Below are 18,754 nucleotides of genomic sequence, written 5' to 3' on the forward strand. Positions count from 1 at the left end.
CTCAAACTCCTGAGCTCAAGGGATCCTCCCACCTCAGCCTCCCAGAATCCTGAGATTACAGGCATGAGCAACCCTATATGGCCAGCTGGGGAGCTTTTTAAAGAGACAGGTTCTAGGGGAGGGGTCCTCAAACTATGGCCCTCGGGCCACATGCAGCCGGCGGAGGACATTTATCTGGCCCGCGGTGTTTTTGCTGCAGCTGCCTGTCCTGCTTAGTAGCCTACTCATCCCGGGCCGCAGTGCACATGTGTGGAATGTGCGCTGCACTCTCCGACTCCCCTCCTTCTCTCTGTCACCTCTCAGTCTCGAGTGTGGTTGTCACCAGCTTGCCTGTGCAGAGCCTGCTGCTGCCTGAGGACCGCAGTAAGAACAAGTTAGTATTTTTTTTTTTTTGAAGTTAGAAGGTCTATTTTTTTTTTAATTTTGCAGTTAGTAGGGCCTTTTTTCTGCGGTTAAGGTCGCAGAAAAAAGGTTGCCCTGTGACTTTGGTTAAGTCCCTTCCCTTGTTTCTGGCCTCTAATTCCTCAGATGTGAACTGAGTGAGTTGTAATGATGTTTTCTAAGAACCAATTCAATTCACAAATCCCATAATTCTCAATTAACTTCAAGAAGGGGGGAGGAGGACAGAGGTTTGGCAAGTTCCCACCTGAGGGGAACAATGCATGAGTATTGCATTGAGCACTCCAACTCCTGAAATGCAGAGCATAATGTCCCAGCCTGAGGCTGGCTATGGTAACCAGGAACCAGAGGACCTGGCATCCAGTCAGCTATCACCAGCAGAGTGACCTGGGAAGTACCATTGTGTCTCTCTCTATTGCCCAGGATAGAGAGGATAGAGCATCATGGCCTCAGCCTAGCTCACTTTTTTTTCCTAAAGTTAGGAGGTCGTTTTTTTTTTTTTTTTTGCAGATGGGGGCACCTTTTTTTTGAAGTTAGGAGAGCCTTTTTTTTTTTTTGGAGAGACAGAGTCTCACTTCATCACCCTCAGTAGAGTGCCTTGGGGTCACAGCTGACAGCAACCTCCAACTCCTGGGCTTAGGCGATTCTCTTGCTTCAGCCTCCTGAGCAGCTGGGACTACAGGTGCCTGCCACAATGCATGGCTATTTTTTTGTTGCAGTTTGGCTGGGGCTGGGTTCGAACCCGCCACCCTCGGTATATAGGGCCGGCGCCTTATCAACTGAGCTACAGGTACTGCCTGGAAAGCCTTTTTTTTAAAAGTTGGTTGGTTGGTTGGGGGTGGTTTCTAGGGGGGTTGCATCACAGTGATGACACAAATAAGTCAGCATTCAGTGCTAATGCAAATGGTCAGCCCTCAGAGGTAATGCAAATAGTCAGTGCTCGGTAGTAATGATAATTGTAAGTGCTCAGTGTTAATGCAAATGGTCAGCACTCAGTATTAATGCAAATTGTCAGCAGTCAGTGTTATTGCATGGGTGCCCCAAACTGGTAATCTGCCTAGGGCTCCATGGGAACTTAATCTGGCTCTGCAGATAGCTGAGGAGTAGGAAACCCAATTTAATTGACAGTACATTTATATTCTGATTGCTATTCGGTTGTGTATGATGTTGTATGCTGTGTGCTGTGTAAGCCCCGGTTCACACTCTGAGCAGTGCGAGTTCAGCCATATGCTTGTATGGCTGAACTCGCATTAGATTAGGAAGAAAAAAGGCATACGTGCCTGCTTTTTTCCTGCAGTGGAATCTGATCGCATAGGTCTTCTCACCCACGTGATCAGATTCCTGTGCAAGTTCACAGATGGCAGTGTGGTTTGCACAGGATAGTATGTACTGGAAAGGTGGTGGAGGAACCAGCTCTGCAGTTGTGTCGGTTATCGCACCGCACGGGTGTGAGCCTGAGGTAAAAGTGGACTTCCACCAATATGGCCACTGGTAAGGCTGAAATGATGTGGACTGGCAAGGCTGCGTTAAATATTGTATTTGTTCCTGTTTTTTTTTTTTTATTTCAAAATAAGGTATGTGCAGTGTGCATAGGGATTTGTTCATAGTTTTTTTTTTTTTTTTTTGAACTATAGTCCGGCCCTCCAATGGTCTGAGGGACAGTGAACTGGCCCCCTGTTTAAAAAGTTTGAGGACCCCTGTTCTAGGGCCTTACTCCCAGAGACATTGGTCAGGAGTGGGAAGTTGTTCCTCAGGTGCTTGAGATGTGCACTAGGTTTCAGATCTAAGAACTAAATTTGCAGAATGTAAACCTCATATGCATGAGTACCATGTCTATGTCATCTACATCTGCTTCCCTGTGCCCAGGGGCAGTTCATTCTCAACAGATAGTTTTTGAAGGGCAAAATATGTAAAATCCCTCCCAGCAATTATACTGGTATGCTGGAGGTTTCTAGCAGTTGCCTCAAACTAACAGCAGATGGTGCTGTTGCATCAACAATGGCCATCTAATGCTGCAGGCTGCAGTCCCCAGTCCCTGGGTCCAGGACTGTATCCTGTTAGGAACCACGCCACACAGCACCATGCCTGAGCTCTGCCTCCTGTTCCATCATCCTCTCTGCCCCTAGATCATGGAAAACTGTTTTCCCTGGTACCCAAAAGACTGGGGACCACTGAGCTAATGGACTTCTGTTTAATAAAATTCAGTGGGTTCCAAAGCTGCTTCACTATCCCTGCCTCCATGCTCACAGGAACAAGCACCTCCTGGGGCTCAGAGATGGCCTCTTTTTCCCCTAGCCATCTGCTGTGTTGCCCACACCCTGCTGAGAAAGCAAGCAACCCTCCAGGCACTCAGGACATCACTGCCCTGGTGCAGCTTCATCTATACTCATGCATTGTTCCCCTCAGGTGGGAACTTGCCAAACCTCTGTCCTCCTCCCCCCTTCTTGAAGCTAATTGAGAATTATGGGATTTGTGAATTGAATTGGTTCTTAGAAAACATCATTACAACTCACTCAGTTCACATCTGAGGAATTAGAGGCCAGAAACAAGGGAAGGGACTTAACCAAAGTCACAGGGCAAGTTAGAGCAGACTCTGCACTAAACCCCAGGCCTCCTAACTTCCAGGCATTTAGTCCATATTCAGGCAGGGCCAACCTCTCAGGATCAGCAGAGACAAAAACACCCTAAAAATAGCATTCCAAACACAAAAGCTTCTTAAATAGAATCATACAGACTTTGGTTTTGCAACCAGTGAGCCCACAAAGGTTTTTGAAAATATTAAAATAGCATAATTTTTAAGGAATGGTGAGGAAGTCCTCATGCATTTGGTACTATAAAATGAGATCACAATTCAATTTCTAAAAAGAGAGACAGAGAGAGAAAGGGGAATAACATTACAGAGGAAAACTCCCAGTTGTGGCTTCCTACCCCTCCCCAGAAGTCACACAGTCTTCTCACAAGGACCAGGTCAGCAATCAGTCACCATTCACTACAGGAATAAAGAGCCAGTCTGTCTGCCTTCTCAGACCCTTTCCTCTGGTCCCCTAAGATGATGAGGGGAGACAAAGTAGCTGTTGTTCCACTTCCTGAAAAATCCCTACGAACCAGACAGCTCCTGGTCTTCCCAAAAAACCTCAAGTGGAAAGCCAGTGGGGAAGTTGTTCTCCTCCCATGATATGGAGAAAGTTAAAGTGAGGAAAAGTGGGGGTGAGGGACATAAGTTCATTTCCAAACATGAACACTACTAACTTGCTTCCAACACCCAAGACAGAGTTCCAGATAGGCAAGCTTAGCTTTGTCAGCTGAGACTAGGGATAGCAATGTTTGTCCCATTCACAGGAATAGGACCCTCATAATTTGGGGTTATAGAAGCTAACTTTGAAGTGATAATGCTGACTGTGTGAGTTATCGAGTATATGACCTCAGGCAAATTACTCAATGTACTGGTAGAATTAATTTCTGAATCCAGAAAGTAGAATTAACATTGTATTGACCTTGTAGGGCTGTGGTGAGGATTAAAGAGATGGAAGCATAGAAAGTGCTTGTTATGACAACACCTGACACATAGTAAGTCTTCACTTAAAAGATAAGTAGGAATCGGCACCCATGGCTCAGTGGTTAGGGGGCCAGCCACATACATGGGGGGCTGGCAGGTTCAAACCCAGCCTGGACCTGGTAAAACAACAATGACAACTACAACAACAAAAAAAATAGCCTGGCATTGTGGTGGGTGCTTGTAGTCCCAGCTACTTGGGAGGCTGAGGCAAGAGAATCACTTGAGTCCAAGAGTTTGAGGTTGCTGTGAGCTGTGACACCATAGCACTCTATCGAGGGCAACATAGTGAGCCTCTGTCTCAAAGAAAAAAAGACAAGTAGACAACTCCATAGAAACAGAAAATATGATGATGAAGAGTATTATCTCATCTATTCTCTCCCAAAGGGATCCCCAGGAAAGGTCAATTTATAAATGTTGTGTCTGGCTGAAAAGGTGTTAGTGGAATTATATACAGTAAAAGGAAAGAAAAGAGAGAAAAATAAATTATACATAGTAAAAGGAAAGAAGTTGTTGAACTCAAGACCCACTTGTGAGCAAAACAGATACAGCCTGTACCCTGAGGCTCCCCCATACCTGCACCACTACGGCGAGTGCTCATGTCTGCCACGTATATCCACTCATTGGTCGCTGGGTTGTACTGCTCCACGGTGCTCAGACACTGGCGGGAAGCCCCATCGTAACCCCCAACAGCATATAGCTTCCCTGGAATGGACAAAGTGGCTGAAAGTCACTGAGAGTAGTGCCAGGGACTCTGATGGAACCGGAGCTCAGCTGAAGCTCCATCTTTAACCCCCTGGAACACTCTTACCTCAATCAGAGTTCCGGGCCCCCTTACTCTAGCAGACCTCCAAATTATTCCCCAACCAGGCAAAGCATCCTTCACATTTCTGCCTTCTACTTGCTCTGAAGCCATGAGCTCCTTAGAAGTAAACACTGAATGAACCTTACTCTAAATAAGTACCCTAAATGCCCAGTACAAAATATGGTCTAGCACTAGTGTAGCTCAACATATTCCTGATGGCAAACTAGGTTAAATCTCTAGAATAAGAGCCTCGCACCACATAGACAGAAAGCTAGCAGGGTCCCAGCTATAGGTAGGCAGGCCAACTTTCTGGTTTAAGGCTCACAATAGCAGATGAAATAAATATGTAAAAATATTCTTCAAGGAGAACTCAAACCCTATCTGAGGCACCATTTTCACCCTTGTACAATACTGTCAGGTGAAGTATGTTGAGTGGAGTGTTCTCTGTACATTCTGGGCTGGGGTGGCCAGAATCCTTCTAGCAAACTACCCAGTGATCTGAGCTGTGCATAAGAGTCCTGAAATATCACTATCTATTTTTAAAGATAAAAATACCATTAAGCTGCTATACAAGAGCATCATTTCTGCCTGGGGTTGAAGGCCAAGAATGAGGTTGGGCAAGGAGGCAGAAAATTGGTATCTGAGCTATCCCACAGCAGACATTCAAACGTGGGTTCAACATTTAATCTTAGAGTGCAGTGGGGTGGTCTCTTTTGTGGGGGCAGGGGAAGAGTCCTACCTCACCTGTGGGCCTCAGACATATGAGGTATCTATAAGTTATAACAAGAATCTTGGACACGGTGGACTAAAAAAATACTGCCAAATGCAAATCTACTTAACAGCATTACTTAATCAATAGATTTGATTTTTTTTATCATTAGGTGCTTTCTTGATGGGGGGATTAAGAAGTAATATCAGAAGTGCAAATCTGTAATTATTTTGTGTTAGAAAGATTCTCAGGCACAAAACTATGCTCTGCCATCAGGACTACAGTAAATGTAAAATTATTTCTTCTTCTATCATCAAGGCTGGTTTTATTTTCTGCCCCAGAGTCCTTTTAACTGACCCATGTAAAAGAAAGAAGTATCTCTTCCTCAGTTCTTCCCTCACCAAAGTCAAAATAAAACAGCCTAACTGATCAGCTCTTCTGGGGTCCAGCTACCTGCATGGTGCATGCTGGTTCAGATGCAACCATCTCTGCAAAACACCTTCTCCACCCTGCTGGGGATCTTCTACCTACACTCTGAATCTTACTGTCCCTACGCAGGGATTCTTCAAGACAGCCAGCAGCAAATTATCCTGATTGCCTCCATTTTTTTCAGGGTTCATTCAGACTAGGTAGCCACGGTAGTGAGATTATTGGGGGTGGGGAGGTGGTAAGCCAGACAATGTGGAGCGCTGTCTCTTCAAGGCCACAGCAAAGCCAAGTCCACTCAGCTCCGCTCCTAACACTTACATAAGCTGCAAATTGGACTCTGTTGCCCTAGGTGACAAAGAGCTTCAGATCCAAGAGGTAAAAGAGAAACAAATTCTCGGTCTGTCCTCCATGTCAACAGGGCATGGTATAAGATAGCACTTCTTCCACATACAGAACATGCTCTCAAAAGCCTCTGTCAAGGGAGTATTTTAAATTACTACCATTAAGGTACCTCCTCTAACCCCCACTAACCATTCCAACCCTGCATCCGCTGAAAAAAATACCCACTCAAGGTCTCTCCTTGAGTCTATTAACAGGGATTTTCTATTTTTAACCATTACTTTATTGTTTGATATTCCTGGCTAAGGAACAAGGGGAGAAAAGAGAAGGTGGCTAGACAAAGCATTTATATTTGGCAGACAAATCAATTTCTATTCCACCAGGCATATGATTGCAAGAAACAATTTATCTTGGTAAGACAAAAATCTCTGCACTAACTACAATGACTTGGTCAGTATGTTACAATAATATAACTTTAAATGAAAATTTAAATTACACAATACCAGTATGAACTGAAAAATACAAGGAGAGAAGAGAATCTTGCTGTTAATAACTACCTTCTAGATGTTACACTCTCCTCAAAACATGTTTACGTTTGTGTGTTCTCATGTTTGCACAAGAGAGAGGGAATGTTTACATATATGTCTGAAGGAACAGACATTCCAGGTAAATTCTCACATCAAGACAGGTTAATGAATCAATGTCCTCCTGCAAACAATAACATTTTAGTTCACATCATATTCTACTCTCTGGTACACTGAATTCAGACAAATTTATAAAACTTCTGCCAATTAGCATTTGACAACACTCTGAAGGAGCATAGCACAGTGGAAAGAGTACTGAGTAAGGAGTCAGAAGACCTTGGATTGAAGGACGGCTGTGCTACTTAATATCATTGTAACATGCAGCACATCACTTAACCTCCATCTGAGAATGGAGAATCTGAGTCCTGTCTATCTCCCTCAGAAGGATTTCACAAACGAAACCTGCATGTGAAAGTTCTTTATAAACAACTATGCACTGTCTGATGGGGCCCCAGACCTCACCACTCCTTACTGCCTTACCCCACACACCTCTCCTGACTAGACTAGGACTTGACCATCAACCTGTCCTGCAGACACAGAGACAGTCATGGGAGCTAGGAAGAGGTGTTCACTACATTCATGGTTCTGTTAATGTTCAACATATGGCCATCAGGATAAAATTAATTAAACACAATTAACTCTCACCCCCACCACATTATACTTCTGCAATAACGTGTATGTGTATAAATATTGACTCTGAGTTCTCCACTCTCTTCCCCTCCCCAATCTTTGGCAGAGCCACTAACAAGTGGTCAGAGCAACAGATCAGCATTTCTCCTCTAGGCTCCTTCTACTCACCTATCCAAGCTCCCACACTTACTAACTAGCCTTGGGCTAGGAGCTTCACTTCTCTGAGTCTCAACTTCCCTCATCTGTTAAATAAGAATAATGCTTAACTCAGAGTCATGATCTGAAGAGTGGTACCAAGGTGGAGGAACCATCAAGCATGATGCTGAGCCCAGGACAAGGACGCTGGGTAGGAGAAGGGACTGGCCATCACCCATTGCTGCCTCCTTACCCTCCACAACGCCCACACCCACGCTGCTCCTCCGTGTGTTCATTGGGGCCACAAAGAACCACTCGTTGGTCTTGTAACTGTAGGCTTCCACCGATGCTAGGCCTGGGAGACAAGAGACTCATGAGACGTCCATGGTACCAGGCCTCACCATGCTGTGTGAGAAATGGTGAGTATGGGGGAAGAGTCCAAACCTGGGGTCTGGAAACTGGGATGTATGGTTTGGCATCCCCTCTGCCTCGCTGTAGTATCTCCCTGAAACACATCTACAGTGTCTACCTGAGGAGACCACTAAGACCTGACTCGGAGGGTAGGTTTTGAGAGGATAAGGGGCATACCTGAACCATAAGGAAACGAATTATTAAACCTACAAAAAGGAAGTCTTTGATTCCAAGTAAACGCCCGAGGTTGCCTCATTGAACACCTGTTCCAATCCCCTTTCCCCTTGTCTTCCTCTACCTGAGAAGCTGGAAAGCTAAACCCTTGCCTTCCAGGACTCCTTTGCAGGTAGGAGTGACCAAGTCAATGAGACCTAAGCAGAAGTCTGATGGGGATTTCTGAAGTAGCCTTTGCTTTTCTGATATGGGTGCCATCCCTTTCTGTTTCTTGCTTCCTGTAACACAAATGTGTTGGTTGGAGATAGTATAAGCCATCTTGTGATCATGAGGAAAAGGCCAAGAAAATCTCAAAGAACTTGGCTCCAATATCCTTGAGCAACTGGACCAAGTCAGGAACTGCTGAACCCTTGACTTCTTGTTTCATGAAAAAAACAAAAACAAAAACAAAAACAAAATAAACCTCTCTTTTTAAGCCATAGTTGAGTCAGGTTTTCTACTTAGAGCCAAAAGTGATTCCTAAAACACACAATGTACCATTACCCTTGTCCTTTTGTTCTCTTTATTCCCAGGCATCCTTCAAAGGGAATAAAGACCCTGGGATTATATGAATGAGGCAAAGAGAGGACTGAGAAAGGTCACCAAACTGTGAAGACACAAATGAAAATTCAGAGAAGTAAAAAATACTGTTTTTCACCTCTCTAGAAATGAAGGGAATATCATTTTAGTTTAATAGAGTTACTGCCCCAGAGACATCTACCTGCCAATATGAGTAGAGATGAGATCATTTCTCCAAGTTCATGTCAACTAATAGTTTCAGATTGGTATGTTGAAGTTAGACAAAATTTTGGATGGAGCAAGGAGGCTCACCTGTGGTAAGAAAGCCTTGAAAAGCTTCAGTGAGGTAGTAAAAAGGACAGTGGAAAAACAGGCAGCTGAGCCTACCATGTGGCCTGAACTAGGTGTCTTCCAACTGCTGAACCTCTGTTCCCTTCTCTGATCAGTACATCATTCAGACTAGAATCCTGAGGTAACCCCAGCTAAGCCTTTTCTCTTTCTAAGTTTCATCTTCTGAGTAAACAGGTTCCCAGACACTGGAAAGAAGGAAAGGAACTCTGCTGAACATGTAATATGTAATCCTTGCTGGAGCTCTAGAAATCAGAACGTGGGCAGTTATACATGCTGTGTTTAAGGAGGTCTGGCTCTAGGCCCCAAGGCTGGATGTGAATGACGGACGGGTATGTTTGTGGGGCAATAGCTACAAGTGGACAGAAGGTTAGCCCAAGGAATGGCTGAACCCAATAGTGTTGCGTGAAGGATATGTCCCGGGCTGGAAGGGGTCAGAAACACATCCTGGACCTACCAGTACTGCCATCAAATCCTCCCACCGCATAGAGCAGGTCGTTGAGCACCGCTGCGCCAAGCGTGCTCCGGCGTTCCTGCATGCTTGCGATGGACGTCCACTGGTCCTTCACACCATCGTACACATCCACTGTCCGTACCCGCAGTGAGCCGTTAAACCCGCCCACAGCATACACATGGCCAGCCATGAACACCACACCTGAGGCACAGGAAACCAAGGCATCAAGGTCTGGTCAGGCAACAGACTACTTGTGACAATGGAAGAGCAAGGCAGGCACACACAAATCATCGCAGAAGATCATCTCCAACTTTGATTCTGGAAGTCATTACAGGACTCACTGGATTTCTTTCCTCTGTTTTTCTAATTTTGAATTATCTTAAATTCTCCAAGCACATAAGAACTAATCCAGAAGAGGTACCCAAAAACTGTGCAGCAGGGGAAGGAGAGGGTGTCTAAGGCACAGATGTTTGAGGAGCCAAGGAGCAGTTCATGACTTCTAGCACCAAGTGGAGACTAGCCAGGGAAAGACAGGCGGCAGAACAGGGAGGTGTGCTGCTCACCTGCTCTGCATCTCCGGGACGGGAGCTCAGCGATCTGATCCCAGCGGTCCTCCTCAAAATCATAGCACTCCACACTGCGGATTGCCTTGGGTGCTTGGCCACCAACCACAATCATTACCTCCAGAAAGACAAGTGGATATTAGCTGGCTCTTTCCAACATCTGGATGAAGGAGTGACCAATTCCTAGTACTCCAACATACTTATCACCCAGGGTTGTGAGTGATCTGAGATGCTTGTTTACAGAGCTCCATACAGTCACCAGGTGTGAATATTCAAGACAAGTCTAACAAGCATCTTCCCACAGAAATACAATTGGTTTCCCAAATGCCCTATTCAGGGGTATGTTGTAGGTATGTGAAGCCATTTAGGGGATCTTCTGCAATCTCAGTGCCCTTAGGATTGGGGGTGGGGGGAAATCAACATTAGTTATATCAAAACAAACATGGATATATTTTGAGAAAGAGTACATAATTAGAATGCATTTTTAATATAAAGTTATTCAAAAATATTTCTGCATGCCTAGACTGGAGGAGGCACTTAATTAACTGTAGTACAGAAAAAAATTGTGAAACACCATTAAACCAATGATGTTCTGAAAAATAGTGTTAATAAGTACAATTTCCACAAGTAAAGAGTGCAGCCACCACTGCTGGGCACCGTGTAAAATGTGCCATCATTCACTTATCACCACGACTGCGAGGTAGACATTATCATCTGCATTGACCTAGAAGGAAAGTAAGGCTCAGAGAACATATGTAAATGGCCCAAGGTCACAGCTTAGACTGGTGGAACAGAGACTAAAGCCCAAGCCAGCTGACACAGGGGTGAGGCCAGTCCCACCCCCCTCCTGCTCTAAGAGAAGGATTCGTGCAAACACAGCTCAGTAATGAGATCAATTTAGTGGACTGCAACCAGCATACTTTAGATAGAAATGCACAAAAACTTTCGTGTTACGCATGTCATTTCATGAAATTTTTGTTTTGATTATATATACTTAAGTTTTCTAGGTAGCAATTTAAAAGTATTTTTTTACTTTGGGGCATGGCCAAAAAAACGAAAGCCCCTGTTCTCTGGGTAGGTTAATAGAACTGCAGGGCTTAATTGTGGTGTCTATGTTGTTGTGACTTTTGTCCTATGTAGCTACTAAATAAAAATTATTACTAACAAACAACATTCACATATTACAATAAACTTGGATGAATTCATTTATGCCCTTCATCATTCTCACTCAGTGGCATTCCAGTACGCTTTCTTGAGTGAAAAGGATGGAAGACACAGCCCGCCGACATCAGTCACAGGACTGGATCATGATCTGTTGTCTGTCATGTTTACCCACTGGTCCTCAGACTTCAGTGTGCAGCCAGAATCACCTGGAGCACAGATCACTGGGCCCCATACTCAGAGTTTCTGATTTGGTGGGTCTAGAGTGGGACTAAGAATTTGCCTTTCTAACAAGTTTCCAGGTGATGCTACTGCTGCTGTTCTAGGATCATACTTTGAAAACCACTTTATTCTCTTTACGGAATAGAACTTACACTCTTTATTTTAAAAATGGAATGTGAACCTTGCTATTTACTCATTTACTCTCTAAATCACTTGTATTTTCCTTCTTCAGCAGCACAGATGGCCACGGTTTCAGGACTCGTCCCAATACTTGCCATCTCTGCTATCAGTTGAGATGGTCACAATTTGAAACGATGAAGAAGTACACTAACTGTCGTTTATTCTAGATCTCTTCTGAAAACCACTTTTTAAACCCACACCTGTAGGGATTTCCCAATGATAGGATGTTAACAATTTTTGCCATGGCTCGGTGCCTGTGGCTCAAGCGGCTAAGGTGCCAGCTACATACACCTGAGCTGGTGGGTTCGAATCCAGCCCGGGTCTGCCAAACAACAATGATGGCTGCAACCAAAAAATAGCCGGGCTTTGTGGGAGGTGCCTGTAGTCCCAGCTACTTGGGAGGCAGAGGCAAGAGAATCGTTTGAGCCCAGGAGTTGGAGGTTGCTGTAAACTGTGATGCCACAGCACTCTACCCAGGGCAACAGCCTGAGGCTCTGTTTCAAAAAAAGAAAAAACAATTTTTGCCATTATGAATTAACCCTAGTGCTTTTTACTTCCCTACAATGTATTTTTGGGGAGAAGAGAGATTATCAAAATCTATGTGAGTTCACAGAAATACATTCCTCAAGTGAGCATTATCGACCATGTGGAAGGCTACACCAACGGCAACCACGGCACAAGACCCATTTATGCCCAAGTTCTAGGTTCAGGATTACTCACTGCCCACCTGGGTGGTCACTAGTCATCAGAGTTTACCCATAGATGTCTGTGACCAAAGGTGTGAGACTATGGTTCAAAAATCCAGAAGTCAGTTCTGAATTCTAAAGCATTCCAAAAAACCCAGAACACATAGTCCAGGCTTAAGCTGCTGCTTCTGTGAACTGACACTTGACTTTCCTACATGCTTCAGTGCAGAGGGTCCACTGGTCTATGTCAAGAATAGCCTTTCTCAGAGAAAGGCTGAGTTCTGCATTATTTATCTGTAGGCCTTTGCTTAGATGGGTATCCATGAGCAGTTCAAGGGAGGTGTTAATGAGTATAGCCCCTGGGCAAAGTTCAGACAATGCTCAACTTACTCCCCTAGGGCAGAATGACTTACCCTGTGTTCATAAACATACCTAGAACAGGCATTGTCCTAGTTTTGAGTTGGTAAAGCTAAAGTGAAGGCAAAATAGTGCAAGGATTTTCCCTGAAATATGACTTCTTGAGCTGTGTGAGAATAAAACCAGCTTTTAGTTTTCTTTCTACAATGACTTCAGGCATCCCACACCCTCACACATGTTGTTCTCTACGTTAAACATTCTTCCCCTCTCTTTAACACCTGCCTATGTTACTTCCTCCAATGGACATATCTGACCTCCAAGTCAGAGTTACTAGCCCCTTCTCTGAGGTCTCACCTGCCTCCTGTGTCCTTCAGTGTGCTGTAACCATTTCGTGACTTCTCTGTTGCCCTCCTAGACAGCGAGCCCTTCCACAGCAGAAAATTTATCTGCCTTATCACCAAGATAACTTTAGGTACTCATGTCATGTCCAGGTAACATCAAGGGCTCAAATGTTTACTTGGAGTAAAGAATAAATGAATAAAAACTGAATAGCACACACAAGAAGTTAAAAGGAAAAAATACACAGTTAAAAGTGAAAAAAAGATATGAAACTGGAAAGTCACTTTTTTGGTTAAGATGTGTTGGAACACCAGATTACAATTCTGGGGACACTGAGGAAATCAAAATAAAAAGAGAAAGCAAGAGCTTTCTTTGTTTTAACTCAAGCACCAAAAGAAAGTTTGCTTATCCTTTGCATAAGCTATCAGTCTTTTTCTGAAAATTAACAAAAAGGCAAAGCTTAAAAAAAACAAAAAAAAAAAAACCTTACCATGCCCCAGAAACTGTCTTCCACCAGGAATGGAGAAGGTACAATTATATTGGAGAAAGTCTACCACTCATCTAAGAATTTTCATAGTAACACAGAAACACTATTACAAAAATACAGAATTTTTACGTTAAAATAAAACGTGAAGTAGAAAGACAAAATAGAAAGTTTTCAAAATAAACTTGCCTTTGAGCTCATAAAACCTATGGTGAGAAACAACTTTTAACATTTAAAACATGTACAATTTGAGAACATGAATTATGAGGTTTTGTAGGATGGGACGATCAGTGCCAGACAGAGGCAGCTCAAGGCAGCCACAAGAGCAGGTATATATTGTGCTTCTCTCATAAGCACAAGAAATTATTTTATTTTTAGTTGACACATAATAGTTGCACATATTTATGGGGTACAATGTTTTGTGTAATGTTTTGATACATGAATACGTTGTATAATGATCAAATCAGGGTAATTAGCAAACCTATTATGTCAGACATTTATCATTATTATTCTTTGTGGTGAGAAGATTCAAAATCTTTTCTACTAGCTATTTTAAAACCAACATTACTGTTACCTATAGTCACTCTACTGTTCAAGAGAATACCAGAATTTATTTCTCTTGTCTAACTGTAACAAAGTATGCTATTGACCAATTTCTCCTCATTCCTCATACCTGTCCCAGCCTGTGATAACCACTATTTTGCTCTCTACTGTGGCATTTGATCATGTGGTATTCGTCCTGGCTTATTGAGTCTGGTTTATATACCCTCCAGGTTCATCCACATTGTTGCAAATGACAGAATTTTACTCTTTTTTATGGCTGAAGAGTACTCCTTTGCATATTTATACATTTTTTAATTAACCCATTCATCTGCTGATGGACACTTAGGTTGATTCCATATCTTGGCTATTGTGAATTTTGCAGCAATAAACATGAGAGTACAGTTATCTCTTCAAAATACTGATTTCATTTCCTTTGGACATATTCCCAGTAGAGGGATTTCTGGGTCATATAATAATGCTCCTTTTAATTTTTCCTGGACATGTACAACCAAGACTAAATCATGAAGAAATAAAAATATCTGAATCATTAGGAGGACCCCCTGAGCAATTGAAGCAGCTTCAAAAATACACTACTGGGCCCTGATCAAACTAAAAAGCTTCTGCACAGCCAAGAACACAGTAAGTAAAGCAAGCAAACAGCCCTCAGAATGGGAGAAGATATTTGCAGGTTATGTCTCCGACAAAAGTTTAATAACCAGAATCCACAGAGAACTCAAATGTATAAGCAAGAAAAGAACAAGTGATCCCATCGCAGGCTGGGCAAGAGACTTGAAGAGAAACTTCTCTGAAGAAGACAGGTGCATGGCTTACAGACATATGAAAAAATGCTCCATCATCCTTAATCATCAGAGAAATGCAAATCAAAACTACTTTGAGATATCATCTAACTCCAGTAAGATTAGCCCATATCACAAAATCCCAAAACCAGAGATGTTGGTGTGGATGTGGAGAAAAGAGAACACTTCTACACTGCTGATGGGAATGCAAATTAATACATTCCTTTTGGAAAGATGTTTGGAGAACACTTAGAGATCTAAAAATAGACCTGCCATTCAATCCTATAATTACTCTACTAGGTATATACACAGAAGACCAAAAATCACACTATAACAAACATATTTGTACCAGAATGTTTATTGCAGCCCAATTCATAATTGCTAAGTCATGGAAAAAGCCCAAGTGCCCATCGATCCACGAATGGATTAATAAATTGTGGTATATGTACACCATGGAATATTATGCAGCCTTAAAGAAAGATGGAGACTTTACCTCTTTCATGTTTACATGGATAGAGCTGGAACATATTCTTCTTCGTAAAGTATCTCAAGAATGGAAGAAAAAGTATCCAATGTACTCAGCCGTACTATGAAACTAATTTATGGCTTTCATATGAAAGCTATAACCCAGTTATAACCTAAGGATATGGGGAAGGGGGGGAGGGAGGGGGGAGGATGGGTGGAGGGAGGGTGATAGGTGGGATTACACCTATGGTGCATCTTACAAGTAAATGTAGACCATAACTGTCTTAACACAATAACTAAGAAAATGCCAGGAAGGCTTTATTAACCAGTGATGAAAATGTGTCAAACTGTTTATAAAACCAATGTATGGTGCCCATGATCGCATTAATGTACACAGCTATGAGTTAAAATTAATAAAAAAAAATTATAAACGTAAAAGAAAAGAAAATGCCAGGAAGGCTATGTTAACCAGTGTGATGAAAATGTGTCAAATGGTCTATAAAACCAGTGTATTGTGCCCCATGATCGCATTAATGTACACAGCTATGATTTAAAAAAAAAAAAATCTTAAAACGAAAAAAGAAAAAAAATCTGAATATACCAATAACAAGTAATGAGATTTAATCATTAATAAAATGTCACCTGATGACTTAACCCTGCTAAATTCTTCAAACATTTAAAGAATAACTAATACTAATTCTTCTCAAACCATTCCAAAACATTGAAGGAGTCAGAATACTTCCAAAGTCATTCTTTGAGACCAGCATTACCCTGATGTCAAAACCAAACAAGGCCACAACAAAAATTACAGGCCAACGTTCCTAGCGAACACAGATACAAAAGTTCTCAACAAAATATGAGCAAATCAAATTCAACAGCCATTCACCATGATTAAGTGGGATTCAACCCAGGGATACAAGGATGGTTCAACATAATGCAAATCAATAAATACATCACATTAAAAGAATCAATGATCATGATCATTAAAATAGATGCAGAAAAAGCATTTCATAAAATTCAACCTCCCTTCATGATAAAAACTCTCAAAAAATTAGTTATAGAAGGAATACACCTCAATATAATAAAGGCCAAATATGATAAACAGCTAACATCGTATTGAAAAGCTGAAAGCTTTTCCTCTATAGTCTGGAACAAGATAAGAATGCCAACTTTCATCACTTCTATTCAACATAGTACTGAGAGTCCTAGCCAAAGAAATCAGACAAGAGAAAGAAATAAATGACATTTGAATTGGAAAAGAGGAATTTAAATTGTTTACAGATAATGCGATCTTATGTATTTTAAAAAATTCTAAAGATGCCCCCAAAAAGCTATTAGAATGAATAAATGAAACAATTAAGTTGCAGTATACAAAGATCATCATACAACGTCAGTGGTATATCTATATGCTAACAACAAACTATCCGAAAAATATATCAAGAAAAAAAAAATCCCACTTCTAATAGCTATAAAAAATATAAAACACCTAGAAATAAATTTAAACAAAGTGAAAGAGCTCTACAATGAAAACTATAAAACATTGATTAAAGAAGTTAAAGAGGACATGAATAAATGGGAAAATATCCCATATTCATGGATTGAAAGAATATTGTTAAAATGTCCATACCACCTAAAGCAATCTAAAGATTTGATATAACTCCTATCAAAATACCAATGACACTCTTCACAGAAATAGAAAAGCAATCCTAAAATCCATATGGAAACACAGAAGATCCAAAGCAATCCTAAACATAAAGAACAAAGCTAGAGGCATCACACTACCAGACTTCAAAATACACTATTAAGAACACAGAATTGCATTTACAACCAAGTGATTCTCAACAGAGGCACCAAAAACATACTGGGAAGGCCAGGGTGGCTCACGCCTGTAATCCCAGCACTCTGGGAGGCCTAGGCAGGTAGATTGCCTGAGCTCAGGAGATCAGGACCAGCCTGAGCAAAGTGAGACTCCATCTCTACTAAAAATAGAAGAACTAGTCCAGCTTTTAGGTGGGTACCTGTAGTCCCGGCTACTCTGCAGGCTGAGTCAATAGGATCTTTTGAGTCCAAGAGTTTGAAGTTGCTGTGAGCTATGATACTACAGCACTCTACACAGGGTGACAGAACGAGACTGTCAAAACAAAACAAAACATGCCGGGGAAAAGACAGTTTCTTCAATAAATGGTGCTGGGAAAACTGGATATTCATATGCAGAAGAATAAAACTAGACCTCTATCTCTTACCATATACAAAAATCAACTTAAAATGCTCCTGAATATAGAACCCAAAACTATGAAACTACCATAAGAAAACATAGGGGAAATGCTTTTCTATATAGCAAAGGAAATAATCGATAGGAAAGAATGGGAGGAAAATATTTGCATACTATACATCTGACAAGGGGTTAATATCCAGAATATATAAGAAACTTAGTAACAGAAAAACAAATAATCTGATTAAAAATGATCCCAAAAAGACACACAATTGACCAGCAGGTATATGAAAGTTTCCAGCACCTCTAATCATCAGGGAAATACAAATCAAAACCACAATGAGATATCACCTCACCCCAGTTAGAATGGCTATTATTAAAAAGACAAAAAATAACAAATGCTTGTAAGGATGTGGAAAAGGGGAACTCTTATATACTGTTAGTGGGGATGTAAATTAGTACAGCCAGCATAGTCAAAAGAAATCCAATTTTTATGGCAGGTCTTGCAAGAAGCCAGCATCCAAAGAGCACTATACACACCACCATGTTGCTCATGCAGAATAAAAAGAATAAATTTCCTATCTTGAATACTAGTGAGCACTTGTTTCCATAGATACTTGATCTTGGCAATGAATAAGGCAAACATGAGTATTTACCAAAGTCTACCTGTATTACATCTCTGAAATTACAATCTTGTAGCTATTTAAGAAGACCACAGGATGTTAGAGCAAGAAGAGACTTGAACCATTCTTTCCTGCAGGTCATTTTAAACTTCAGAAATGCTCAGGCCCGGGGAGATCAACAGGCCTATTTCTTTTTTTCCCTACATTCCTAGACCCTAATTTTCTGATGATTTATGATGCCTTTAAAAGAAAGTACTACAATAAAAAATTAAAAAAAAAAAAAATTACTGACTCAAATCAGCTTATTTAATGATCACTATTTTTAACATTTATCCCAGGTAATCGTGGTAAGAACTATTAATCATGTAGGACTCATAAAAAACTAAAGAACTGGTTCTAGGCTAACAATTATACTAGATTGATCATAATTTAATCTTTCTTATAAACTGCAACATGCTTAGGAGTTTTGCAGGGTACCTCAGGGTCGTGATCCCAAATCTCAATTGTCACTGTGTTGAAGGCTACAGAAGTTCCAGGTAATGGACAGTTGTTGAGAGAACACAGGTGAGCTGAACTCCACTGTGGCACAGGTGG

The 18,754-nt window shown here is 41.7% G+C and overlaps 1 protein-coding gene across 7 annotated transcripts in view; it reads right to left on the minus strand.

The window, feature by feature from the left end:
- KLHL3 (kelch like family member 3) overlaps positions 1 to 18,754 on the minus strand; it is a 127,180-nt gene that overhangs the window by 10,946 nt on the left and 97,480 nt on the right. For all 7 annotated transcript variants that reach the window (XM_053567119.1, XM_053567117.1, XM_053567122.1 and 4 more), the window contains 4 exons: positions 10,092 to 10,209; positions 9,532 to 9,729; positions 7,837 to 7,938; positions 4,529 to 4,657 (listed from right to left, as the gene is read on the minus strand). In XM_053567119.1, coding sequence (XP_053423094.1) covers positions 4,529 to 4,657; positions 7,837 to 7,938; positions 9,532 to 9,729; positions 10,092 to 10,209 — 547 coding nt within the window. The remainder of the gene's footprint in view (positions 1 to 4,528; positions 4,658 to 7,836; positions 7,939 to 9,531; positions 9,730 to 10,091; positions 10,210 to 18,754) is intronic.

Source organism: Nycticebus coucang, chromosome 17, assembly GCF_027406575.1.
Source record: "Nycticebus coucang isolate mNycCou1 chromosome 17, mNycCou1.pri, whole genome shotgun sequence".
Taxonomy (NCBI): domain Eukaryota; kingdom Metazoa; phylum Chordata; class Mammalia; order Primates; family Lorisidae; genus Nycticebus; species Nycticebus coucang.